Here is a 26,002-nt window from a genome sequence, read left to right as displayed (position 1 = left end):
AAATTATGTGTAAAATATATTTAAAATAAAATTGATATAAATTTATGGGTTTTAAAAAATATTAGGTGATATTGTGATAATGAAGAGTTTGATTTGTGGTCATGGGTGGCCTCTACCCAACTTCCATTGTCGTGTTTCACTCTTCAATCCTCATGCGCCGTCCATGCAAGCCAAATTCACATGTGTCCTATTTTTGAAGATTTCGTTAAACTGCTTATATTAGCTATGCAATAGGTCACCTCATCCTCATCTTTTGATTTCTGCTTCAACCATGGTTTCCATCTCAACTGTGTTCCAAAACCTTAACCCGATTCTTGCTTTGTGTGTCATTTCCACGCTTGCTTGGTATGCATGGCGATACCTCGTGAAGCCCAACTCTCAGAAGCTTCCACCGGGTCCACCGGGCCTTCCCTTCTTCGGGAACCTTCTATCCTTGGACCCCGAGCTTCACACTTATTTGACCGGCTTGGCCCAAATCTATGGCCCAATTATGAAGCTCCGACTCGGGAGCAAGCTCGCCATCGTCATAACTTCACCGGCCATAGCTCGTGAGGTGCTCAAAGACCACGACATCGTTTTCGCCAACCGCGACGTTCCCGCCGCCGGAAGGGTAGCCACCTACGGCGGCTCCGACATAGCGTGGAACCCGTACGGCCCCGAGTGGCGGATGCTGAGGAAAGTGTGCGTGCTGAAGATGCTGAGCAACACTACCCTGGACTCCGTGTACGATCTCCGGCGCAATGAGATGCGCAAAATGGTGGCGTATTTGCAGGAGCGAGTGGGGAGGCCGGTGAAAGTGGGGGAACAGGTGTTTCTGACGTTGCTGAATGTAATAACGAATATGATGTGGGGCGAGGCGGTGGAAGGGGCGGAGAGGGAGAGGTTGGGGGCGGAGTTCAGGGAGTTGGTGGCGGAGATGACGCAGCTTCTGGGGAAGCCGAACGTGTCGGACTTCTTTCCCGGGTTGGCAGGGTTGGATTTGCAAGGTGTGGAGAAAGAGATGCGTGGTTTGGTGTGTCGGTTCGATGGGATATTTGAGAAGATGATCGGCGAACGAAGGAGGGTGAAAGGGGAAGAAGAAAGGAAGGAGAAAGACTTTCTCCAGTTTCTGTTGAATTTGGAGGAGGAAGGCTCCGGCGCTGATTCCAAGACGCCGCTTACCATCACCCACGTTAAGGCTCTGCTCATGGTACGTTTTCTTTTCTCTCATAAACATCGCTTTCCAACGCTTGGAGAAATCAATCAATGCTCATTCCAAACAGGCCCACTTGTTCATATCGGCTCAAAATTCTTTAGGTTTAAAGAATATTTTCATATCATTATTTCAAATAAATTAACTGTATTTTTTAACTTTAAAATTATAATTTATAGTACTTTTGAAATTAAACATAACGATATCAAAATGTTATAATAAGATGTGTGATTAAAAATGGGAATTAAATTTGGATAATGCCAAATTTAATGCCTATCAAGGAGGATATCAAGAATTTTAAATAAAAATAAAAGAGCATAAAATAAAACAATAGTAGTTCATATTGTAGAATGACGTCTCTCACTACACAACCACGTCTACTATTTGAGACTCTCTTAAAGAGAGTTAGGTTGCTCCATATTAGCCAAAACCGAATTGAATTAAGTTTGTTTATATATGTCGAGACATTCGATATTTGGTCACTTTTTACCCCCAAAATGTTTTAATGTGCATTCACTTACCTTTTTTTTTTTTACATAGTTGAAATATGTTAATAAATTATATTATATGAATGTATTTTAAGAAAATTGTAATTGTGATTTATTAACGCACTTCAACTTAAGTACAAGTGAGTGCAATTTAACAAAGTTTACAAATATTTATTAACATACACCACTTATTTTTTAATTAGAGCATCTTAACAAATTATATCGTGAGTATTTTAAGATAATTCAAATAATAATTTGTTCATTTCAACTAAAAAAAAACTAAGTAGGTGTACATTAATAAATTCTTATATACAAATTAGTGATATATTATACTTTATAATTATTAGACGAAAACTTGAGTTAAAGAACATGGTAGAAACATTTGGAAAACTAATTGTTCTTACCGGAAATCTGCTGTAGAGCTGATCCGCCGGGTAAGATTGGTGAGCCTCCTTTGCTGGGTGTATTGGTGCTCCGAGATGGGGGAGGTACCTGCAAAAGAGACTTCGATGCTAAAGTTAGGGTTTGTATGAGTATGAGTCTCGTATATATGTAATGCACATACCTTTGTGTGAGTTAGGGTTGTCTTGGGCCTTTGGGCTTGAGATAAGATATATCATGATATGATATGATATAATTGAAGGGCGGATCTGGTCTGGGACGAGATCCTCGGAATCAGGTATGATTCGCTCAAATGTCGGGCTGACGTCATGCACCGCGTGCCCGGGGTTACTTGTTTGCAACACTAATCCGGGCTAGGAGCCCGGGTGCGAAGTACGGTTAGTACACTAGCCCCCCAAGCTCCGAAAGCCGTAGGTTGAGGAGTTAAGACCGGGCTTGCTGGAGGGGGAGCGACTTGGTGCGTACGCTATCTGGAGCTTCGCCACGTGGCGCGGCTGTTCATTTCTGAAACGTGCGGTCGGCGCACTAAAGGAAATGGAGGTTAAGCGATGATGGCTTGCATTTAATGTTTTGTCAGGCGTGCCCCTTGGTCGACACGTAGCCTGGCAGTTTTGAATTTCGGGGAGAGGCTTTTCCCTTTCTCGCGCCTTTGCCCTTTTTGCTTTACTCTTTCTCTGTCTATCGGCTTCTTGCGCACGTCTCGTCTTTGCGTTGCTCCTCGTTTCCGTTTTCTTTGTGTTTTCTTGATGGCTGGCGGTTATGGCGGCAAGTCTTCTGCCTCCACTAGGGGTAGGGTACGTGGCAAGGCGGTGGTCGCCGCCGAGGCAAAAGGGGCGCCTCCGCCCGGAGACTCAGAGCTGGGCATTCTTGGTTATGAGTGGGTCAAACACGAAATGGCCAGGTTTGCGAGTGTCTTTGATTCGCAACCGGAGGTCGATGCGCTGTGGGAGACGCACAGGATTTGTGACCCCTCCGTCTCTCGGATGGTCCGACTGGAGCCTTGTTCGGCTGGCGAGGGTGTGTACATGAAAAGGTCTGCTGATCCCCCCTCATTTTATGTATATGAGAGCTTTTTCAGAGATTTGGGTGTTTGCCTTCCCTTTACGCAGTTCGAAAGTGATTTTTTGAACTATATTAATGCGGCCCCCAGTCAGTTGCATCCCAACAGCTGGGGCTTTTTGAGGGCGTTCGAGATCTTGAGTGGAGTTCTAGGGATGGAGGTATCCCTGCCGATCTTCCTTTCTTTTTACCAGTTGAAGGCGGGTGGTCCTACGTACGGGACCTTGTCTTTAAATGGAGGTAAAGAGGGGGGTCTGTTTACCCCCTACTCCCCTTCATATAAAAATTACAGGCAGGAGTTTTTTCGGGTTACTCTTGCTGGTGTCAACCCTTTGGAGGACGGGGGATTCTACTTTGGAGGGCTGCCAAGGTTTCCTTTCTATTGGTGCCACGACCCTGTTGGGTTTCATGGGGTGGATTCGTCGAAGTTGACGCTGTCGGAGATGGCTGCTGTTGAAGCTTTGAAGGCACTTCCTCGTCCGCTGGACTGCAAGCTCATCATGTCGCTCGAGCGTTCAGCGCACAGGGAGAGAGACTTGGAGGGTGGGTATCTTGTTGTTTTCGTTTAGCTGTTGGGGCTTAATGCCTGCTGATGTGCTCTGATTTCTGTACTTAGGTATTGTGGGAAGGGACCTGTGGTGTGGTTGGAAGCAGCGCTATGGCTACAATGTGGCCGAGCTTGAGGGTCCTGAGGTCCAGGGGGAGGAGGAGGTCTCCCCCCTGAAGATAAACCGGAAGAGGAAGAGGGTCCCGGCGGAGACCGGGGGAGTCGCTGCCCCTCACGAGGCGGAGGGGGTCGTTCCAGGGGCCTTCGGTGTCGAGGCGGCGGGCTCAACTGGGACCTCTCTATTGGAGGGGGGGGGGCTCGGGTGGCGGAGCCGGATATCGAGCCCCTCCGCCCTTCTGCTGGAGTGCCTGTGTAGGCTGCTGGTCGAGGGGTAGGGACTATTTGTCACCTTGTTAGCTTTTCCTTTGCATGCTTTTGCCTAGTGTTTCTGAGTTGGGATCGTTCCTCGTAGGTGGAGGCTGTCGTTGGGTCGACTTCCCGGGCCGTTGGCCAGGCTGGTGTGCCTTCTGAAGCGGAGATTCCGTCCGTTGGGCAGCTCGCTCCTATTGTTGAGGTGGGCAGCGTGTGGCTGTGATCTACTACATTGTTGCGTCTCTTGTTTAGTTGGTGAAATTTTTATATATATATTTTTTTTGCTCTATATTTTTTGTAGGCGGGGAGCACCGCAGGGGTTTCTGATGGTCGAAGGTCACCGGTGGTGGGGGGTAACGTCCCGGCGACTAGACCAGCGGTTGGGCCGGTGGCCTCCTCCTCCTCAACCGATCGTCGTGGTGAGGGCTCTGGTTCTGGGGCTCCGGCTCCTACGCCTGCGACGAGGGGGCCGCCCAAACGTCCCTACCTTGCGTATCGTTATGCGCAGGAGGGTGCGCCAACACGGTTGGAGCACCTGAGTGCGTCGGAGGGGATCGACTCTTGGTGGAGCGCCTCGCTAACGCTTGAGAAGTTTTTTCCGCACGGCTCCTTGAGTGCGGCTGATCAGGCGATGTTTGAATCTGCCGGGCCCGTGGCAAGTTTTGACGCTGCCCAGATCTTTTTGCAGAGGGGCACGACCATCGTGGATTATTGGAAGCGCAAATGGTCCCGGCAGCAGGAGGAGTTATCAAGGTTGAAGGGCCAGGTGCAGCCCTTGATGGAGGAGAATAAAGTTCTAGCCGCCACTCTGCTTGAGGCGAAGCTGCAGGGGGTCGAGCTTCAGGCGGCGCAGAGGGATCTTGCCGAGGCCCGAGGATCGTTAGAGGCGGCCCTCCGTTCTAATGAGGCTTATGCTAACCAGGTTCGCTCTCTGGAGGAGGAGATATCCTTTTGGAAGGGTGAAATGGCGTCTGTATCTGAGGAACGTCTTTGCGACGAGGTGGTCCTCAGTACTAAGGAGGCGGAGGTGGTCCATCAGAGGGAGAGTCTTTCAGCTCTAGAGGCCGAGAATGCCGCTTTGAGGAAGAGACTCGAGGAAGTCGAGCGCTCAATCGTGGTGGAACATAAGAGAGGCTTTCTTAAGGTGGCCCGGCAGGCTAGGCTCCTTACGCCGGGGTTCGACCTTTCCGGGATGCACTTAGAGAAGGTTGTCCGCTTCGGGCGGTTAGTCCGAGAGGACGACGTCGAGGAGAGTTCTAGTGACAATGCCTCTGTATAGGATAATTTTTGTATTTCCTGTTTCTGACTGTCTTTATGGATTATGGATTATACTTCTCAGTTGTGCAAGTTTTGTTTAGGTGTTGCTATTTCCACCCTGATTTTTGTTATGACGAAGTTCAGACTGGCTTTTTGCCCTGTGTTTTTGGTGGTGAGATTTATTTGCAACCGTTAATAATGAGGTTTCTTTTTGTCTTGCGACCTCTATTTGAGTGAAGTGAGGTTCGTGTTCGACCTCCGTGAGGTTCGTGCTCGACCTCTATTTGAGTAAAGTGAGGTTCGTTTTCGACCTTTATTTGAGTGAAATGAGGTTCGTTCTCGATTTCTATTTGAATGAAATGAGGTTCATTCTCGACCTCTATTTGAATGAAATGAGGTTCGTTCTCGACCTCTATTTGAATGAAATGAGGTTCGTTCTCGACCTCTATTTGAATGAAGTGAGGTTCGTTTTCGACCTCTATTTGGATGAAATGAGGTTCGTTCTCGACCTCTATTCGAATGAAGTGAGGTTCGTTTTCGACCTCTATTTGAATGACCGGGTAACGACACCGTAAGGGATTTTGAATATATAAAAGAAACGAGTCATTTTATTGACGAAAGCCGTGTGCCTCGTTAAAATGAGTGCACCGTGTATTTGTACAAAGTTTAACTGAAGTAAAATTTGAGGTGGGTAGCGTTCCAAGTTCGTGGAACGGGCTTCCCGCTGAGCTCCTCTAGCCGGTAGGCTCCATTTTCTAGGTTTTCTGCGACTCGGAATGGCCGCCCCAAGTGGGTGCGAGCTTCCCGTCCGACGTGTCCTTTCGTGCTTCTCCAAGTAGCCGCCATACCAGGTCGCCTTCCCGGAAAGACCGGGGTTTCACCCGTGAGTTGTATCTCCGGGCGGCCCGGAGTTTGCAAGCTTCTGCGTGGATTTGGGCTTCGTCTCGGAGCTCGTCTAGCAGGTCGAGGTCTGTTGCTAGCTCGTGGTTATTTTGTTCATTGTTGAAGACTTGGCATCGGTGGGATGTTTGTCCGACCTCTACCGGGATCATTGCGTCGGCTCCATAAGTTAGTCGGTAAGGTGTTTCTTGCGTGGTTGACTGTGGGGTGCAGTGGTATGCCCAGAGGATGCCGGGAAGCATGTCGGGCCACTCCCCTTTTGCGTTCCCTAGCCGTTTCTTGAGTTCCCGGAGGATGACCTTATTGGCTGCTTCGGCCTGGCCGTTGGTTTGGGGGTGCTCCACCGAGGTCGGCAAGTGCTTAATTCTGAGTTCTTGGAGGAAGACTTCGAATTCTTCTGCGATGAACTGCCGCCCGTTGTCAGTGACAATAGTGTGGGGAATTCCGAATCTGCAAACGATGTTTTTCCATGTGAATTTTCGCACGTTTTTCGTGGTGATCTTGGCAAGTGGGCGCGCCTCAATCCACTTGGTGAAGTAGTCGATTGCCACCAGGAGGAACTTTAACTGACCCTTCGCGGGGGGGAAAGGCCCAAGGATGTCCATTCCCCACTGGGAGAAAGGCCATGCTGCCATCATGTGGTGAAGAGCCTCGGGGGGCTGTCGATGCGCGTTGCCAAACTGCTGGCACTCTTTGCATTTCTGGATGTAGTTTTGGCAATCTGACTTCAAGGTGGGCCAGTAGTACCCATCCCAGAGTACCCTGGTTGCCATCGAGCGAGCTCCGGAGTGCATTCCGCATACTCTGTGATGAATTTCCTTGACAACATAGTCTGCTTGAGATATGGTCAAACATTTGAGCAGTGGGATGGAAATTCCGCGTTTGAATAATTCACCGTCGATGATGGTGAACTTTGCTGATCGCATTCTCACCTTCCTTGCCTCATCCTTATCTGTAGGCAGGGCTCCATCTTTTAGGTAGTTCCATATGTTTGTCATCCATCCTAGCTCTTCGCTGTCGTTGACATTGACGGTTTTATCATCCAGGCTGGGTGAGTGCAAGGTTTCCTGGATAATGGTTCGGTGTTGCCCGGGCTATTTGGTACTGGCGAGTTTTGACAGTAGGTCTGCTCTGGTGTTCTGCTCTCGCGGTACGTGTTTTATGGAGAACTCATCGAAAGACGAGATCTGTTGGGCTGCAGTATGAAAGTATCTCTGTAGGAGGGCGTCCTTTGCTTGGTACGTTCCACCAAGCTATTCTACCATGAGTTTGGAATCGCTGTTGCAGCTTACTCTTCGAGCTCCGAGGTCCCGGGCTAATCTTAGTCCGGCGAAGAGAGCTTCGTACTCTGCCTGGTTATTAGTTGCTTTAAATCTGAACTTGAGGGATTGTTCCACGGTGATTCGGTATGGTCCTTCCAGGATGATGCCTGCACCTCCTCCTTTGGAGTTGGAGGATCCGTCTACATGGAGGGTCCATGCTTGGGGTTCTTCTGTGGTGGCCGGCGTGAGCTCGGCTACGAAGTCGGCCAAACATTGGGCTTTTAGAGGTCCACGGCTTTCGTACCAGATTCCGAACTCTGACAGTTCTATTGACCAGGCAATCATGCGCCCGACAAGCTCAGGCTTTCGCAGGATTTGTTTGATGGGGTAGTCGATTTTGACTACCACCTGGTGGCTTTGGAAGTAAGGTCGGAGTCGCCGGGCTGCGATGACCAGTGCCAACGCCAGCTTTTCGACCATTTGGTACCTTCTTTCGGCGTCTTGGAGGACCCGACTGATGAAGTAGATTGGGGTTTGAGCCTTCTGCCACTGCCAGGTAAAGAAGGAGGTCGGTGTTGTGATCCAGCCTTTGCAAGATTGGCGGGGTTGTGAGGAAATTTTTGAAGCTTTGGAACGCTGCTTCACACTGGTCGGTCCATGAGAAGCCTTTTGGTTTCTTTAACAGGGTGAAAATTGGTCCCGCCTTCTCCGCGAGTTTAGGGATAAACCGGGACAGTGAGACCAGCCGTCCGGCCAGGCGTTGCACCTCTTTTACCGATTGTGGGCTTTGCATGTGTATGATGGCCTCGCACTTCTCGGGGTTGGCTTCGATTCCTCTACTGGTGATCATGAAGCCAAGAAATCTTCCTCCCCGGACACCGAAGACGCATTTCTCCGGGTTGAGACGCATGTTGTGTTTTCTGATCTAGGCGAACACCTCGGCAAGGTCGGAGGCATGGTCCGTCGCTGAGATGGTTTTTACCACCATGTCGTCCACGTAGACCTCCATGTTTCGCCCGATTTGGTGGTGGAAGACTTTGTCCATCAGCCGCTGGTAGGTTGCCCCTGCGTTTTTGAGGCCGAAGGGCATCACCCAGTAACAGTAGTTGGCACGATCAGTGATGAAGGACGTGTGTACTTCATCCGGTGGATACATCATTATCTGGTTGTACCCGGAATAGGTGTCGAGGAAGCTGAGGAGGGCATGCCCGGATGCTCCGTCGACTAACCTATCGATGCTCGGCAAGGGGTACGAGTCCTTGGGGCATGCTCTGTTGAGGTCGGTGTAATCGACGCACATGCGCCACTTTCTCGAGTTCTTCTTTACTAGGACTACGTTTGCCAGCCAGGTAGTGTACCTGACTTCCCAGATGAAACCGGCGTTGAGCAGTTTCTGCGTTTCAATGATGACGGCATCCCGCCTTTCGCCGCCGACCTTCCTCTTTCTTTGGGCGACCGGCTTGGCCTCTTTGTGTATCGCTAACCCGTGGCAGATGAAGTTGGCGTCTATGCCGGGCATGTCAACGCTGGACCAAGCGAAGAGATCGGCGTTCCTGAGGATTTCTTCCTGGAGTTGTTGTCGTAGTTTGGGGTCTAATTGTTTGCTGATCTTTGTTGTTTGGCTGGGGAGCTTTCCAATTTGGAGATCGTCGAGCTCATCGACGGGACTGGGCCGCTCATCGTGAGCGTCGGATCTCGGATCGAGGTCGGTGGTTCCCTCGTGATCAGCACGAGTTAGAACAGTGAAGTCGCTTTTGTGTTGTCTGATTGGGAGGGCAGTTTCTAGGCTGTCTACGTAGCATTGTCGCGCTTCCTGCTGGTTTGCTCTGATGGAGATGATTTTTCCGTCATGTCCGGGAATTTCATGGTAAGATGCGGGGTGGACACTACCGCCCCGAGTTGGTTTAAGGTTGACCTGCCGATGATGGTGTTATAGGTGGAGTCGGCCTCGACCAGTAGGTACCGAACCAGGATTTGCCGGGAGGCCGGCGGTGTTCCGAAGGTCGTCAATAGGTCCACTCGTCCTCTGGGGTGGATGGTTGCTCCTGCAAAACCGACCAAAGGTTCGGTGTGAGGTTGTACGAGAGAGTGGGGAATGTCTAACCTGAGGAATGTTGGCCAGTATAGGACATCGGCCGAGCTTCCCTGGTCGACCAGGGTCCTGCGAACTTCCCAATTGGCTAAAGTTACTGTCACGACCATGGGGTCGTCCTGATTTGGACTGATTCCGACGTAGTCGTCGTTGGTGAAAGATATGGTGGGCGAGTCTCGGCGCACAGTATGCGTGGCGGGGTGTACGCGGTTGACTTTGCGTAGGTGTTCTTTCCGGGACGAGCTGCTGGCACCGCCCCCTGCGAAGCCGCCCGCAATTGTGCTTACTAATTGGTTTGGGGGGCTAGGCCCTGCTTCCCGGTCTTCCAGGTCCCGGACTGCCTCGCCGGGGCCGAGGGGTGAGTCGGAGGGACGATCGGGGTACCGCCATTGGGTTTGAGCGCGGACAATTGTGCTCTTTAGGATTGTCAGGTTGGTGACGCGGGTTGAGTCTCCTGAAGTTGTATGTTCGTTGCTCATTTTTCTTGGGTGCTCGTCTGATACGGTTCCTAGTACGGACCGTGCGGGTAGCCGATAAGAGCTTGGTCTGATCGGCCCCACGGTGGGCGCCAAATGTTCTTATCGAAAATCTGCTGTAGAGCTGATCCGCCGGGTAAGATTGGTGAGCCTCCTTTGCTGGGTGTATTGGTGCTCCGAGATGGGGGAGGTACCTGCAAAAGAGACTCTGATGCTAAAGTTAGGGTTTGTATGAGTATGAGTCTCGTATATATGTAATGCACATACCTTTGTGTGAGTTAGGGTTGTCTTGGGCCTTTGGGCTTGAGATAAGATATATCATGATATGATATGATATAATTGAAGGGCGGATCTGGTCTGGGACGAGATCCTCGGAATCAGGTATGATTCGCTCAAATGTCGGGCTGATGTCATGCCCCGCGTGCCCGGGGTTACTTGTTTGCAACACTAATCCGGGCTAGGAGCCCGGGTGCGAAGTACGGTTAGTACACTAATATATATATATATATATATATATATATATATATATATATATATATATATATATATATATATGAGAAATTTAAATTAAAGAGACTAAAAATATAGGAGAGGACAATTATATATTTTCTTTTTCAATTAATACAGTCCACGAACCCTTCTCCCTTTGAATCCTAGTGGATTGTCCTTAGCATGTTAATTACATTCATACAACAATTATTCTTACATTATTAAAAAGGTGTTATTTTTCTGCGAATTTTTTTATAAAAAAAATATTTTCAGAAATTTTTTACAAATTTTCTTGCAATAATAATTTTGTAAATTTTTTTTACGAATTTATTTATAAAAAATAATTTACAGATATTTCTTACAAATATTTTTACGAAAAATAATTTACAAGAAAGTTTTGCAAATTTTGCTACAATTTTAATGATCATAGAAATTTTTTTCCATGGTAAAAATTTACAGAAAATATTGTAAGAATTTTATTTTGTTTCTTGCAAATTTTCTTGCAAAAATAAATTCGCAAGTAATATTTACTAAATGGTAGAAAAAATTTACTGGTAACTTTTCCTGCGGATTTTCCTGGAAATTTTAATCCGCAGGAAAAATAAAAAAAATTAAATTTATAAGTTTAATATTTTAAAAAAACTTCAATTCCCACATCGATTGAAAATAAAACAATTAAAGAGTATATAAGTTGGGACAATACTTACCTTACAAGTTGATTTGTATGGTTGAGTGTTAGGCTTATAATCTACAATCTTAGAATTTAAAAGATTATGTATCACGTGTTGGAGGCATGAAAACAAATGTTTCGGATGAATTCATTGTGAGCATTTGAAATTTGAAGAATTATTGATAGAATTTATAGTAATTTCTTTAATTTTTTTTCTAAAAAATATTCCTGCAAAATTTCTTGCGAAAAAATTCACAGGAAACTTTCTTGCGATTTTTTTTGCAGGAAACTTTCTTGCAAAAATTGTTTTGCAAGAAATTTTGCAGGAAAACTTCTTACGAATTTTAAAATTCGCAAAAATATATTATCTACGAACGTGCAGATAAAATTTCGTAGAAAAATTTGTAAGAACAATGTTTCCTGTGAATTTTTCATAAAAATTCTCAGAAAAAGTCGCATATAATAAGATAAATTCTAGTAGTGTTAAAAAATGACAATTCCTCTATGCCCCATTAATCTCATTCTAAACCTAACAAATTATTATTAACTAGGGAGTAACATCTAGGGTTAGAAAAAATAATGATGTTGAAAATTTTTATGACTAATAATTTGGAAACTTTGAATGAACATAAATAGGATATGGTCACAGGGGGAACTGATACATCCTCAAATACAATTGAGTTTGCAATAGCAGAAATGATGCACAAGCCAGAGGTAATGATGAGAGTCAAAGAGGAGTTGGAATTTGTTGTAGGGAAAGATAACATGGTAGAAGAGTCTCACATTCCTAAGTTGTCCTATTTGCAAGCTGTGATGAAAGAAACACTTCGATTGCACCCTGTACTTCCACTTCTGATCCCTCATAGCCCTAGTGAAACCACCATTGTGGGTGGCTACACAATTCCAAAGGGGTCTCGAATGTTTTTAAATGTGTGGGCTATTCACAGAAACCCTTCAAGTTGGGAGAAACCACTCGAATTTGATCCAACAAGATTCTTAAATGCCAAATGGGATTATAGTGGCAATGACTTCAATTATTTTCCTTTTGGATCTGGAAGAAGAATTTGTGCAGGAATAGCAATGGCTGAGAGGACAGTTTTATATTTTCTTGCCATACTTATGCACTTATTTGATTGGACAATACCTCAAGGACAAAAATTAGATGTTTCAGAAAAATTTGGCATTGTTCTAAAAAAGAAAGTTCCTCTTGTTGTCATCCCCACTCAACGATTATCCAACCCAAATCTTTATCATTGAATACATGTACAATATGTATTGATATTCAACACTTAAACGATCCTTTATCCTACATATTTGTATTTTATTATGTTATTTACTTAACTCAAGTTTAGACATTGAGCAATAAACATGAATTTGTTATTTGCTTTCATCTCAAATTCTTTTACCAAGCGAATTATTTACTATTTGTACAGCTTGAATAATAGGGTTTGGAAGTATAACATTACTTTGGTGTCCCCATATAATGATATGATGTTGAAAAATTATAGAATAATTGGTAATCATTTCATTTTAATTCCCAAATTTCAAATCACTTTAACTGTTAGAAGGGGTATGTTCGCATATATGTCAAGTGTGTTTTGCAATGTATTGGAAGGACTTATGAGCTAGTTTGACAAAAATGAGCTTATTTGGTATAAGGGTTTGGTTTATCAATTTCTAGATTATTTTTATTAGCTATTTAAATTAACTAATTATGAAAAATAAGCTAGCTTAAAGTTATTAGCTTTTTATTTTATTTTTTATTTTTATCTTCATTAATTATTTGAAATCTTTTTTAATTCAAATAACTAATATTTATATCATTTTATATTTGGTATGAGGGTTTGGTTTATTAACTTCTAGATTATTTTTATAAGCTATTTTAATTAACTAATTATGAAAAATAAGCTATAGCTTAAAGTTATTAGCTTTTTATTTTAGTTTTTATTTTTATCTTCATTAATTATTTGAAATCTTGTTTAGTTCAAATAACTAATATTTATAACATTTTATATTTATGTCTTTTGATGAATTAAATCATACATATTTAACATACTTATAAATATATACAAATTTTTTACAGTCATTAGGATAGGTTTTTTCATGAAAATAATAATTTTACGATTCGAGATAAAGAATTATATTTTTTTGGATAATTTTTTATAAGTAATTATAGAGAAAAAAAATATATTGAACTTGTGTATAAACTAAAGTCAATTTGTATACTTATACAAAAATTAAATGAAAAGAATTTCTATAAAAATTAAGAACATAAGTTGATTTTATCTTATTGAGAAGCTCAATTAATTTTATCCAACATGATGAATCTCAAATTAAGTTAATAAATCCATCTACGCAATATCCCCTTCTCAATAAAAATGAAAAATTCTGAAATTCATGTGATATGTGGTCAAAATGCAATTTTTCCATCAATTTTGCCAAGACACTACATCAAAGTTATTAAAAGCTATAAACTGCCTTGTAATCACATTCCAATTTACGTAGCATTCATGGCACCTACAAGTTCCACGTGAGAAACCAAGATTAACAACAAAATAACCAAGGGTAGTTGCATTACTATCACAAAATATTCCCTCGGCAAGCAGCATGTCCAGGTCACCCTCTAGCTACTCCATCAGTATTATAATTAACATGATGTACGTAGGGGCGTTCGGCCACCTCGGGTCGGCCGCCGAATGGCAATACTTGGTGGCCGAACGACAATCGGCCACTAGGACTGAACTATCATCACTCATTGCTCTTAACCCATGATTAGGGGTTAATCAGATGATTAAGGTGTATTACCTAATACGGTAAATACGTTGCAGGGCCCATGGTGTCCAGGGCCCATAAATGTCAGTATAATTAATAGTTCAGGTCAAAAGGTAACGTCACTGTTCATTAATTATCCTAGATATTCGAGCTTGTGCTGACTTGAGCGTTGGAGTGCCTTTTACAGGTACCAACCCCTCTGCTCTCACATCGGCTCGGAGCTCTCGTTCGGCCCGTTGACTACCAGAAGACTTAGTGTGCCGTTTAGACAGGTACATTTTGGCGCCCACCGTGGGGCCGAACGAAGACAGTTGGAAGTTTAATTGAGAAGAGTAATGCCGATAACCAGGAGAACAAACACTCAGGATCACCAAACTGAAGAACATGTTGAGGTTGTTGACGAAACAGATCTTTCTGAGGCGGTTCGATTGCTGAAACAAGAAATGGATGTGATGAAACAACAACGAGAGAAAGATGCAAGGGAGCTTTCGGCCTTGAGAGCCGAAAACGAGGCGTTGAGAAATCAAGACACCTCATGGAAACCTACTCAGGCCACGAATACGCAAACTCAGGGATCGTATCAATCCCATGCGGTCCACACCTCAGCTCCCCATGCCTCGGCAGTGGCACCTGGAAAACCCCTCTCGGCCTTACCCACCATCGGCCGTCCTGCAGACTTGACAACTATTGGATCGCACCGACACCCCTTCACTCCTACTATCATGCAACTTTCGTTGATGGATAACTGGAAATCTTTGCCTATTGATAAATATGATGGTACCACTGATCCTGATGAACATCTTGATGTTTTCTTGACACAGGTGACATTGAGCACAACTGACGATGCTGCCTTGTGTCGGATATTTTCCACGTCACTTAAAGGTAGGGCATTGAGTTGGTTTACTCGGCTCCCTCCCAATTCCATCGATTCCTTCAGCACTTTGTCATCTCAGTTCACCATTCAATTCGCAACAAGTCGCCCCCATAGTCTGACGTCCCTATCTCTGGTCAGCCTTCGCCAAGACAAGAAGGAATCTCTTCGGACCTTCATGGATCGGTTCAACAAAGCAACTTTGGAGATTAGAGACCTTTTAACCCAGCTGTGGCACTCCATCACCTTACAACGACATTGAAGCCAGGACCGTTTGTCAACAGCATTTGCAAGAAGCCTCCTTCGGACATGAATGACCTACGAAGGCGGGCCGATAAATACATGCAAATGGAAGAGTTGGCGGAATTTTGAAATCAAGCCCAGGCAGAGCAGTCGGCTAAGCCGGAGAAGCTAGAACAGACATACAGGGGGCGAGGAAAAGAGATAGCCCTTCGGGACCGACCCGTGCGAGGTCCCAAGTACTCCCATTACACCCCTCTTAATGCAAGCCGAGCTGCAATACTTGAACAAGCTTTAGCGGCAGAAGTGTTGGCGGTTCCGAAAAGAGCTTCCACTCCACCACGCGCTGATACCAGCAAAACATGTAGGTATCACCGCAATCGCGGACACTCCACTGAGGAATGTGCTGCATTAAAAGATAAAATTGAGGATTTGATTAAACAAGGCAAGTTGCATAATTTTGTGGATCGGCCCGATTCTTCTCATCCCCGCTCTTCCTACCAATATCGGCACAATGATCGGCATAAGCAGGATCGTTCGGATAGACCGCGGCGCGAGCGAAGCAGGTCACAAGAAATGAAGGATGATTCGACACCTTCACGTCGGAGGGTCATCAATACAATTGCAGGTGGATTTGCGGGTGGAGGCTCAACATCCTCAGCCCGAAAGAGACACCTTAGAGCCATTCGAACGGTCAACGCTGTGGATAGGCAACCTTCTCGGCGATTGCCAGCAATAACTTTCACTGATGCTGACTTTCAAGGTATTGATCCGGTGCAAGATGATCCAATGGTAATCAGCGTGGAAATTCACAATTGTATAGTCAAGAAAACGCTAGTGGATCAAGGCAGTTCGGCAGATATTTTGTATTGGAATACCTTTATGCAATTGGGTATCTCTGAAAGAGAATTAATCCCTTATGACGATCCTTTGGTCGGTTTTGCAGGGGAGAGGGTAAGCACCAAAGGATATATTAAACTTTTCACTCGCTTTTGTTTTGATGAGCAGGAAAGCAGGGAAATTCAAGTAAAATACATTGTGGTAGATGCTAGCACATCTTACAACATTCTCCTCGGTCGACCCTCATTGAACATGCTAGGTGCAGTTGTATCTACTCCGCACCTAGCAATGAATTTTCCATCCGACAAGGGGAAAATCATCACAATCCATGCCGACCAGAAGGCTGCTCGGGAATGTTATTTTGCTAGTTTGCGAATAGCTCCCATGGAAGAAAGAAATTCCAAGTCTAAGAGGGTTCACGTTGTTAATCCTTCGGCATCGGCCGAGGAGCCAGTTTGGGATCTGGACCCAAGAATGAATAATGAAGAACGTGTAGAGCCAGTGGAATCAAAAAGTCAGCTGCAAATCGGGTTGCACCCAACCCAGGTTACGTACATTGGTGCCGACATATCTGAAGAAGATCATTCTATCTTGTGTCGGGTAATAATGAAAAATAAAGACCTTTTTGCATGGACACCTTCTGACATGCCTGGCATAGACCCCAGTGTCATGTGTCATAAGTTATCAATTTGTGCTGAGGCGAGACCGGTTGCTCATCGTAAAAGAAAAATGGGCACGGATCGGAAAATTGCAGTTGAAACAGAGGTTGCCAAGTTACTTGAAGCCAGGTTTATCCGGGAGGTTCACTATACCACTTGGTTGGCAAACGTGGTAATGGTGAAAAAGCCGAACGAAAAATGGAGAATGTGTACTGATTACACTAATCTCAATAAAGCATGCCCCAAAGATGCTTACTTACTCCCGAACATAGATCGGCTAGTTGATGGCGCCTCAGGTCACAAAGTCCTCACTTTTCTCGACGCTTATTCGGGATATAATCAAATCCCCATGCATCCCAGCGACGAAGAAAAGACAGCCTTCATAACTGACTCGGCCAATTATTGCTATCAGGTAATGCCTTTCGGGTTGAAAAATGCAGGTGCAACTTATCAGAGGTTGATGAATAAAGTCTTTCGACACCAGCTCGGTAAGAATATGGAGGTATATGTTGATGATATGGTTGTTAAGTCCGAAGACCTTGAACAACATGTTGTTGACCTGGCGGAGGTGTTCCAACAATTACGCAAATACGATATGAGGCTTAACCCAGAAAAGTGTGTATTTGGTGTATCAAGAGGAAAGTTCCTCGGCTTTATGCTGTCAGCAAGAGGCATCGAGGCCAATCCCGACAAGTGCATGGCAGTCATCAACATGGTCAGCCCTCGGAACATGAAAGAAGTTCAAAAACTGGCAGGACGGCTCATAGCGTTGTCACGGTTCCTCCCATGTTTAGCCGAGACAGCAAAACCTATTGTTGGATTACTGAGGAAAGTGAACAAGTTTGAATGGTCTGACGAATGTGAAAAAGCGTTCAAGGCGCTGAAGGAACGTCTCGGTTCTCCTCCCATCCTTTCAAAACCCAATCCTGAAGTCGATATGGTAGTTTATTTATGCGTGTCAAATGAAGCAATCAGTGCGGTTCTGGTCCAAGAAGTAGGGTCGCAACAACCCGTCTACTTCATCAGTCGCATGTTACAGGAAGTCGAGACGAGATATCAACTCCTTGAGAAGGTGGCATTAGGGCTTGTTCACACTGCTCGACGTCTCAGACAATACTTTCAGAGTCATCGTGTCATAGTTCGGACGGATTTCCGATTGCCAAGGTTTTGTGTAAACCAGAATTAGCAGGACGGATGATGGCGTGTTCGATTGAGTTGTCAGAATTCGACATTAATTTCGAACCGAGGGGTCCAGTCAAGTCCCAATACTTGGTGGATTTTATTAATGAATTACAGTTGAAGGGTCATTTTTTGAGTGATTTGTGGACAATGCATGTGGACGGCTCTTCAAACAATCGAGGTAGCGGGGCTAGTATAATCCTTGAAGGACCGACTGGGCTGACTCTCGAACAGTCATTGAGGTTTGCGTTCAAGGCTTCGAATAACCAAGCCGAATACGAAGCATTGATTGCTGGCTTAAGACTTGCACAAGAAATTGGGGTCAGACGATTGATGTGCTGGACCGATTCGAAGGTCGTATCCGAGCAGGTCAATGACAACTTCCAGGTTAAGGATTCCTGCTTGTTGAAATACTATCATTTGTTTCAGAGAATGCGCAGTACCTTTGATGAAGTCCAAGTAAGACACACGCCGAGAGAACACAACAAGAGGGCTGATCAATTGGCCCGGTTAGTAAGCAGTACTCGGAAACCTGGACAGCTGCGAACCACACTTCACCTTGAACTTACAACTCCGAGTGTGGTACCTACCGAATGCATGACGATTGGGGAGCCCACTCGAACATGGATCACAGATATAACAAATTACCTTGAGCATGGCAAAGAGCCATCTGACCCATCGGCCGCCAAAAAGCTCCGAACCCAGGCTGCCAGGTATTCAATGGTTGGAGGAGAGTTGTACCGCAGAGGGTTTTCGGTCCCACTGTTGAAATGTGTTGATGCGGAGCAAGCAAACTATGTCTTGAGAGAGATTCATGAAGGAATATGCGGTTTCCACTCAGGAGGACGAACCCTGGCCACCAAGGTGCTTCGGGCGGGGTATTACTGGCCAACCCTCAAGGATGACTGCATAAAATTTGTTAAGCGTTGCGTGTCATGTCAACGGCACGACAATCTCATTCATGCTTCAGCCGAAGAGTTACATGGTAATAGCTCACCTTGGCCATTTGCAATGTGGGGCATGGATATCCTCGGACCATTCCAATTGCTAAGGGCCAATGCAAGTTTTTATTGGTCGCTGTAGACTACTTCACGAAATGGGTTGAGGCCGAGCCGTTGGCCAATATCACAGCTGCCAATGTCCAGAAGTTTTTATGGAAGAACATTGTTACTCGCTTCGGCATTCCACACGCCATTATAACCGATAATGGTTTGCAATTCACTGATCAAAAACTTAATCGATTTATTCAAGATCTCGGTATCAAACACAGGTTTACGTCAGTGGAGCATCCGCAATCCAATGGTCAAGCCGAAGCGGCTAATAAGGTGATCCTCACCGAACTAAAAAAGCGACTGGGGGAAGCCAAGGGAGCTTGGGCTGAAGAGTTGGTAGAAGTCCTTTGGACTTATCGGTGTACGCCACAATCCACAACTAGGGAGACACCCTTTCGGCTAACATATGGCACTGACGCCATGATCCCTGTCGAAGTGGGGGAACCATCTTTTCGGCGACAACATTTTGATGCGGTTGCTAATGATGCATCACTCCGAGCCGAAGTCGATATGATTGACGAAGTTCGCAACAAGGCCCAGATAATAGCTGAAGCTTGCAAACAACGAATGATCAGGCGATTCAATTCTAATCTCACTAAGAGAAGCTTCAAGGAAGGAGATTTGGTGTGGAGAGTTCAAGGAACGGCAAGACGTAATCCACGTGAAGGCAAGTTGGCAGCAAATTGGGATAGTCCATTTCGGATCCGACACAGCCTCGACAACGGTGCATATAAACTTGAAGAGCTCTCGGGCAAAGTCATCCCAAGGACTTGGAACGCGTCGCATTTGAAAACATACTATAGTTAGTTCTTGTAATATGATGGCAAACAATGTAATCACAGAAGTGCACTCTTTTCCTTGATCAGTCTTTTCTCCCCTTATAAAAATGTGAAAAGGGGTTTTGGCTGGCAAGGTTTTTAATGAGGCACATAATCAATGAAATACAATTCAATTCTTCCCTCTCATACTCAGTCCTACATTCAAACACGCAAAAAGGCTTCCCTCCCGAGTTGTTCAACTCGGCCAAGGATGTGCCTTCGGAAAACCACGCAAAAAGGCTTCCCTCCTGAGTTGTTCAACTCGGCCAAGGATGTGCCTTCGGAAAACCACGCAAAAAGGCTTCCCTCCCGAGTTGATCAACTCGGCCAAGGATGTGCCTTCGGAAAACCACGCAAAAAGGCTTCCCTCCCGAGTTGTTCAACTCGGCCAAGGATGTGCCTCCGGAAAATCACGCAAAAAGGCTTCCCTCCCGAGTTGATCAACTCGGCCAAGGATGTGCCTTCGGCAAACCACGCAAAAAGGCTTCCCTCCCGAGTTGTTCAACTCGGCCAAGGATGTGCCTTCGGAAAATCACGTAAAAAGGCTTCCCTCCCGAGTTGATCAACTCGGCCAAGGATGTGCCTTCGGCAAACCACGCAAAAAGGCTTCCCTCCCGAGTTGATCAACTCGGCCAAGGATGTGCCTTCGGAAAACCACGCAAAAAGGCTTCCCTCCCGAGTTGTTCAACTCGGCCAAGGATGTGCCTCCGGAAAATCACGCAAAAAGGCTTCCCTCCCGAGTTGATCAACTCGGCCAAGGATGTGCCTTCGGCAAACCACGCAAAAAGGCTTCCCTCCCGAGTTGTTCAACTCGGCCAAGGATGTGCCTTTGGAAAATCACGTAAAAAGGCTTCCCTCCCGAGTTGATCAACTCGGCCAAGGATGTGCCTTCGGCAAACCACGCAAAAAGGCTTCCCTCCCGAGTTGATCAACTCGGCCAAGGATGTGCCTTCGGAAAACCACGCAAAAAGGCTTCCCTCCCGAGTTGTTCAACTCGGCCAAGGATGTGCCTTCGGAAAATCACGCAAAAAGGCTTCCATCCCGAGTTTTTCAACTCGGCCAAGGATGTGCCTTCGAAACGTGAGCTAAACAATTACGCATGATTCCACTCGGTCTTGCCAAGAAAACAACGCAATTACAAGTGACTCCACTCGGTCTTGCCAAGAAAACAACGTAATTCCGAGTGACTCCACTCGGTCTTGCCGACAAAACAACGCAATTCTGAGTGACTCCACTCGGTCTTGCCAAGAAAACAACGTAATTCCAAGACACTCCACTTGGTCGTGCCAAGAAAACAACGCAATTCCGAGTGACTCCACTCGATCTTGCCAAGAAAACAACGTAATTCCGAGACACTCCACTCGGTCTTGCCAAGAAAACAACGCAATTCCGAGTGACTCCACTCGGTCTTGCCAACAAAACAACGTAATTCCGAGACACTCCACTCGGTCTTGCCAAGAAAACAACGCAATTCCGAGTGACTCCACTCGGTCTTGCCAAGAAAACAACGTAATTCCGAGACACTCCACTCGGTCGTGCCAAGAAAACAACGCAATTCCGAGTGACTCCCTCGGTCTTGCCAAGAAAGCAACGTAATTCCGAGCCATTCCGCTCGTTCTTGCCACCCAAAGTCAAGCAATTCCGAACCATTCCACTCGGTCTTGCTCCAAAAGTTACACAATTCCGAGCCATTCACCTCGGTCTTACTCCAAAAGCAACGCAATGCCGAGCCATTCCACTCGGCCTTGCTCAAAAAGTTATGCAATGCCGAGTCATGCCACTCGGTCTTGCTCAAGTTGCGCAATTCCGAGCCATTCCGCTCGTTGTTGCTCCAAAAGTTACGCAATGCCGAGTCATGCCACTCGGTCTTGCTCAAGTGGCGCAATGCCAAGCCATTCCACTCGGCCTTGCTCAAAAAGTTATGCAATTCCGAGTCACGCCACTCGGTCTTGCTCAAGTTGCGCAATTCCGAGCCATTCCGCTCATTCTTGCTCCAAAAGTTACGCAATGCCGAGTCATGCCACTCGGTCTTGCTCAAGTTGCGCAATTCCGAGCCATTTCCACTCGGCCTTGCTCAAAAAGTTACGCAATTCTGAGTCATGCCACTCGGTCTTGCTCAAGTTGCGCAATTCCGAGCCATTCCGCTCGTTCTTGCTCCAAAAGTTACGCAATGCCGAGTCATGCCACTTGGTCTTGCTCAAGTTGCGCAATTCCGAGCCATTTCGCTCGTTCTTGCTCCAAAAGTTACGCAATTCTGAGTGCCTCCACTCGGTTTTCCTTCAGCTTACAAATGGTTTTCATTTTTACAAGTAATAAATGATATTACGTAAGTCTTACATGCAAGTTTGACTAATACTTTGAATGAGGAAGTATTATAGACAAGAGGCAATTTCATTTCATTCGCAAAAGGGAGGAGGCTCTATCGGCCTCCGATCTACACTTCAAACAAAAAAGTTAAAAATTATATGAGACCTAGCAAAAACTACGCTACTCTTGGGGTGGATCAGATTGAACGACAGTTTCGGGATTTCCCTCGGCATCATTCTCGTTCTCGGGATTCTCCTCGTCGATGGTGTTCTCCTCAGAAGTTTCAGCATCATTTTTCGGCTGGGGGGCAGCAGTCGGTTCAGTAGCATCTGGATCGGCTCCCTGAGGCATATCAGCAAAAGACATCAGTGACCCTTGATAAAAATCTTGGGTCATATCAAACTCGAAGCCCTCTTCAAATTGGCCGAAATGCTTAGCCTGCCGAACCGCGTGCTTAAACCCGGCTTCATGTTGAGCAACAATCTTCTCCTTAGCCTGCTCCTTAAGACGGTTATACGCGGCTTGAGCTTCATCCAGTCGGCGATGCTCCTCATTAGCTGCCTTTTGAAGGTCAAGGCGAAGAGTGTCATTGTCTCGCCGAACAGCATCCAACTCGGCTGACAATTCTCGATTTTTGGCCGTTACTTCTTCATTCACTGCAATCGCCTCGGCCGTAGTCTTCTCGGCTTCCTCTATACTTTGCTTTAAAAGCGTCACCTCGCCGATAGGCTCCATAGCTAGGTGATGAGCTAGTGCCAAGGAGCGAGTTTGTACCTCACAGAAAAGTCTCCATTTGGCCCTCACGTCCAAGGTAGCCAAGAACTCCTGCCCGAACGGAGATACCATGTCTGGCCGAATCACTGCCTCGACCGAGGCGTCATCGCTTAGAAAAGCCCGAGACAGTAATTGAGGAGGCACCACAATCACGATCCGATTAGGCAAAGCTTCGGGAACTGATTTCGCCTTCTTTGCGTGCTCTTGCCTTTCGCCAGAATTCTTTCTTTTTGAACGGTCCCGATTGGCATCTTTTCCCTTCTTGGCTTTCTTTTTCTTACGTTCAGGAGAAGGGGGAGCTCGGTCATCATCATTGGGTCGAGGGGTGCGTGCAGCAGCCGACGTGCCTACCCCCCCGGATTGCCGAACTTGCTTCACCCGAGCAGCAAGTAGGTGGCGTATGTCCAGCTCATCAGCACCACTGGTAACCATGATTCCTGCAAAAAGGGTTGAGTAAAAATCAATAGGAATTAAGTTTACGAGTGTAGTAGGACAAATAGCATATCTATCAGGTCATTCCACCATCGCGAAGACTCAACCAAGTTAATTAAAGACCTGGTCGGCAAGCGCCGAGGAAGACGAAGTAACAACTTCAAGTCCTCCCGCTCTTCGGTCGTCAGCATTTTCTTCGGCACTACGTCGTACGGCCGAGGGGCTCGAGTCCAGTACAGAGGAAACAAGGGCTTCTCGTCCTTGTCAAAGAAGAAGCGTCGTCCATTAGGCCTGATGGTCACTCGGAAAAATCCAGCCTTGAAATTTTTGTACGACAAAGTGAAGCTATCCAATAGTAGTCGATCGCCTATTCGGCTTAAGGAATGCCACTTCGCCAGTATAGAAGGCCGGGACGAGTAGAAATATAGAACGAGGAGCGGAGAAGGCTTAATGTTGACACACTTACACAAGTGTTTGAAACCTTGCAATTGCGCCCAGCTGTTCGGGTGCAATTGGGTAGGGGCAACATTCAGCACCTTCAACACCCCCATAGTAAATTCATCAAACAGCAGCTTGACTTTGAGATCCCGAATGAGGCAGTCGTACATGTAAAACGATTCCATCTTCGCACCACTTTGATCAAGACAAACCGTATCCGGGTTTGGAAAGGCATTATTCCGGCATGACCGAACCCCAATCGGATAGGGTTCCTCAGTGGCGCCAAAATTTAAGCATTTGGTGTAATCCAACAAGTTGGTAATCATGCTCGTGTCTCGGTAACGCGAGTAATAGGAGGTTACCTCCCCGTTTACCCACTCATAACCCGGCACTTCGGATGGACCGTACCACTGCCGATTCGATACACGCTTTGTCTTTTGTTGGACCTCTTCGCTCCCACTAGTAGAAGTCTCTCCTGATGAAGAAGCACTTTCATCCGGCCTTTCGGCATCAGTAGGGGACCGAACCGTGCTAGAACGACTCGAGGCGCTGGACGAAGACCCCTCGGACGCAGACGACCGAGAGCTACTGGCCGAAGAGCTCGATGAAGTATTAGACATGGCGATAAAAACTTACCAATTTCTTCACAAAACCACAATCGTTCTTCGGATCGGCTTCTCAAACCTTCGGCTACCACAATTCGGATGAGAGCAATACATGCGAATGGCCCTACCACTCAACCTATTTATAAGCTCAAAAAGAGGCGGGAAAATTCAAGTTTTAAAAGAAGATGTAACCGTTCGATCTTCGAGATCTAACGGTTACAATTACATAACCGTTCACCTTACCCTTGTTGGTCCCTACGGTTAGAATCTAGAAGGGGGGGTTGAATAGATTCTATGTTATTTTTCCTTTTCTTGTTTGCTTTCTAAATCTTTACCAAACAAATCTTGATTTAAAACAAACCTTTAAACATAAAAGGTAATTCAGAGTTATAAATGCACAGCTTATCCAACAAGATTTGAATAACAAGATATGTAAAGATTGAATTCATCAATTACCAAGAATCTTTAAAGTTCAGTTTCTGCAGATAATGTTTTTCTTCATCAACATTAATCAAGAAACTTATACAGAATGTAAAGAGTGTAAGGGTTAAGAAAATCATGCACCAAGATATATACTGGTTCAGCCATCCAAAGGCCTACATCCAGTTTCAGATTTAGATACACCTCTAAATCCAGTCAAATCCACTATTGATATTCTTTACAAGCACCCTGCACAAGCAATATCCAATCAATGAATTTAACAAGCAAATCTTGACACCCACAAGATTAACAAACCATTTCTTGACTCCACAAGAAACATATAACCCAAGAATATTGATCCCACAATATCCTACTTGAGAAAAACCTATCTCAAGATTTCTCTTTACACAACTCTTCCAGAGATTCTCTAATCTCAAGAGTTAAAACCATCCAAACAATAAAAGATCAGAAACGAGTACACCTGTTCGTGTAGATATGATCTTCAACAACGTAAACCAGTTTAGAATGAATTTTCTATATGAACTTCATCTTCTTGAATTGATCTTGCACACTTCTTTTTCCAAAAGTTGATTTTCAGCAGATATGATCTTTCTTTCTTTTTCAGAAAATCTTTTTCTCTTTTGCAGTAATGTGTATTAAAAAAAAACTTCTTTCCGTGTGTGAAAATTCTCTTTTTTCTCTTCTTTTTTCTTGTCAAAAAAACTTCAGTTTTAATCTTATTTAAAGACAATTTTCATGTGCAAGGAAACAGTTATTTCAGTTATATTCATAACAGAGATAATCTATTAACTGAACTAATTGTTTCAGCTCCTGTTTTAATCTATTACCTAACATGGTAATCGATTAACACGATGCCAAAATAACACAAAACTCACATTTGGAACAGAGGTAATCGATTACTTTAAAGAGATAATCGATTAACACGATCCTTTTTCCTCTTGAAATCATCAGAATCAGTTTGGTAATCTATTACCACATATGGTAATCGATTATTCCAGTATCAATCAGTTTTTCAACATGAGTCAGGTAATCTATTACCAGTTCAGGTAATCTATTCCTTAACTCAGAAAATTTCTGATGTTTTCAAGTTTTCATTTAAAGTCTCAAACACTCAGTAAATTAATACTTCATGTTCTCAACAATGAATGAAATAAGAAAAATGAGTATTATGATATTTTCACCTTCATGTTAATTACTAATTTTTAACACATAACAAACAAACACATACAAGCCTAATCTTTTAAACAATCAATACATTATCCTTTTGACATAGGCTTAAAATAAAAAGCAACATGAACAAAACATCAAAACTAAAACTTCTAGGGAACATCTTCCAGATGTAGATTCTTCAATCTTCAACAATCTCCC

The 26,002-nt window shown here is 45.1% G+C and overlaps 2 protein-coding genes across 3 annotated transcripts; both read left to right on the top strand.

Moving 5' to 3' along the window:
- Positions 1-128: 128 nt before the first annotated feature.
- Positions 129-12,596, top strand: LOC109806792 (flavonoid 3'-monooxygenase CYP75B137). Its single transcript, XM_020369289.3, has 2 exons — positions 129-1,189; positions 11,843-12,596. The coding sequence occupies exons 1-2, from the start codon at positions 272-274 to the stop codon at positions 12,461-12,463; spliced, it is 1,539 nt and encodes a 512-aa protein (XP_020224878.2). The 5' UTR covers positions 129-271; the 3' UTR covers positions 12,464-12,596.
- Positions 1,205-4,599, top strand: LOC145958375 (uncharacterized). Of its 2 annotated transcripts, XM_083075408.1 has the most exons (4): positions 1,205-3,684; positions 3,758-4,079; positions 4,161-4,262; positions 4,362-4,599. In XM_083075408.1, exons 1-4 carry the CDS (start codon positions 2,829-2,831, stop codon positions 4,597-4,599), a joined length of 1,518 nt encoding a protein of 505 aa, XP_082931534.1. In that variant the 5' UTR covers positions 1,205-2,828. The 2 variants fall into 2 exon arrangements, with proteins under 2 accessions (XP_082931534.1, XP_082931533.1); XM_083075407.1 differs by having other exon boundaries at positions 4,161-4,599.
- Positions 12,597-26,002: the final 13,406 nt, after the last annotated feature.

The sequence above is a fragment of the Cajanus cajan genome, chromosome 5 (genome assembly GCF_000230855.2).
Source record: "Cajanus cajan strain Asha chromosome 5, NIPB_CcT2T_4, whole genome shotgun sequence".
Lineage (NCBI taxonomy): Eukaryota > Viridiplantae > Streptophyta > Magnoliopsida > Fabales > Fabaceae > Cajanus > Cajanus cajan.
This window is presented reverse-complemented; position numbering and strand designations above follow the sequence as displayed.

Coding starts and splice junctions, on each gene's coding strand:
- LOC109806792 (XM_020369289.3), top strand. CDS start 272: ATGGTTTCCATCTCAACTGTGTTCCAAAACCTTAACCCGATTCTTGCT. Junction 1,190..11,842: donor ACGTTAAGGCTCTGCTCATG/GTACGTTTTCTT, acceptor GAACATAAATAG/GATATGGTCACAGGGGGAAC.
- LOC145958375 (XM_083075407.1), top strand. CDS start 2,829: ATGGCTGGCGGTTATGGCGGCAAGTCTTCTGCCTCCACTAGGGGTAGG. Junction 3,685..3,757: donor CAGGGAGAGAGACTTGGAGG/GTGGGTATCTTG, acceptor TTCTGTACTTAG/GTATTGTGGGAAGGGACCTG. Junction 4,080..4,160: donor TGTAGGCTGCTGGTCGAGGG/GTAGGGACTATT, acceptor CGTTCCTCGTAG/GTGGAGGCTGTCGTTGGGTC.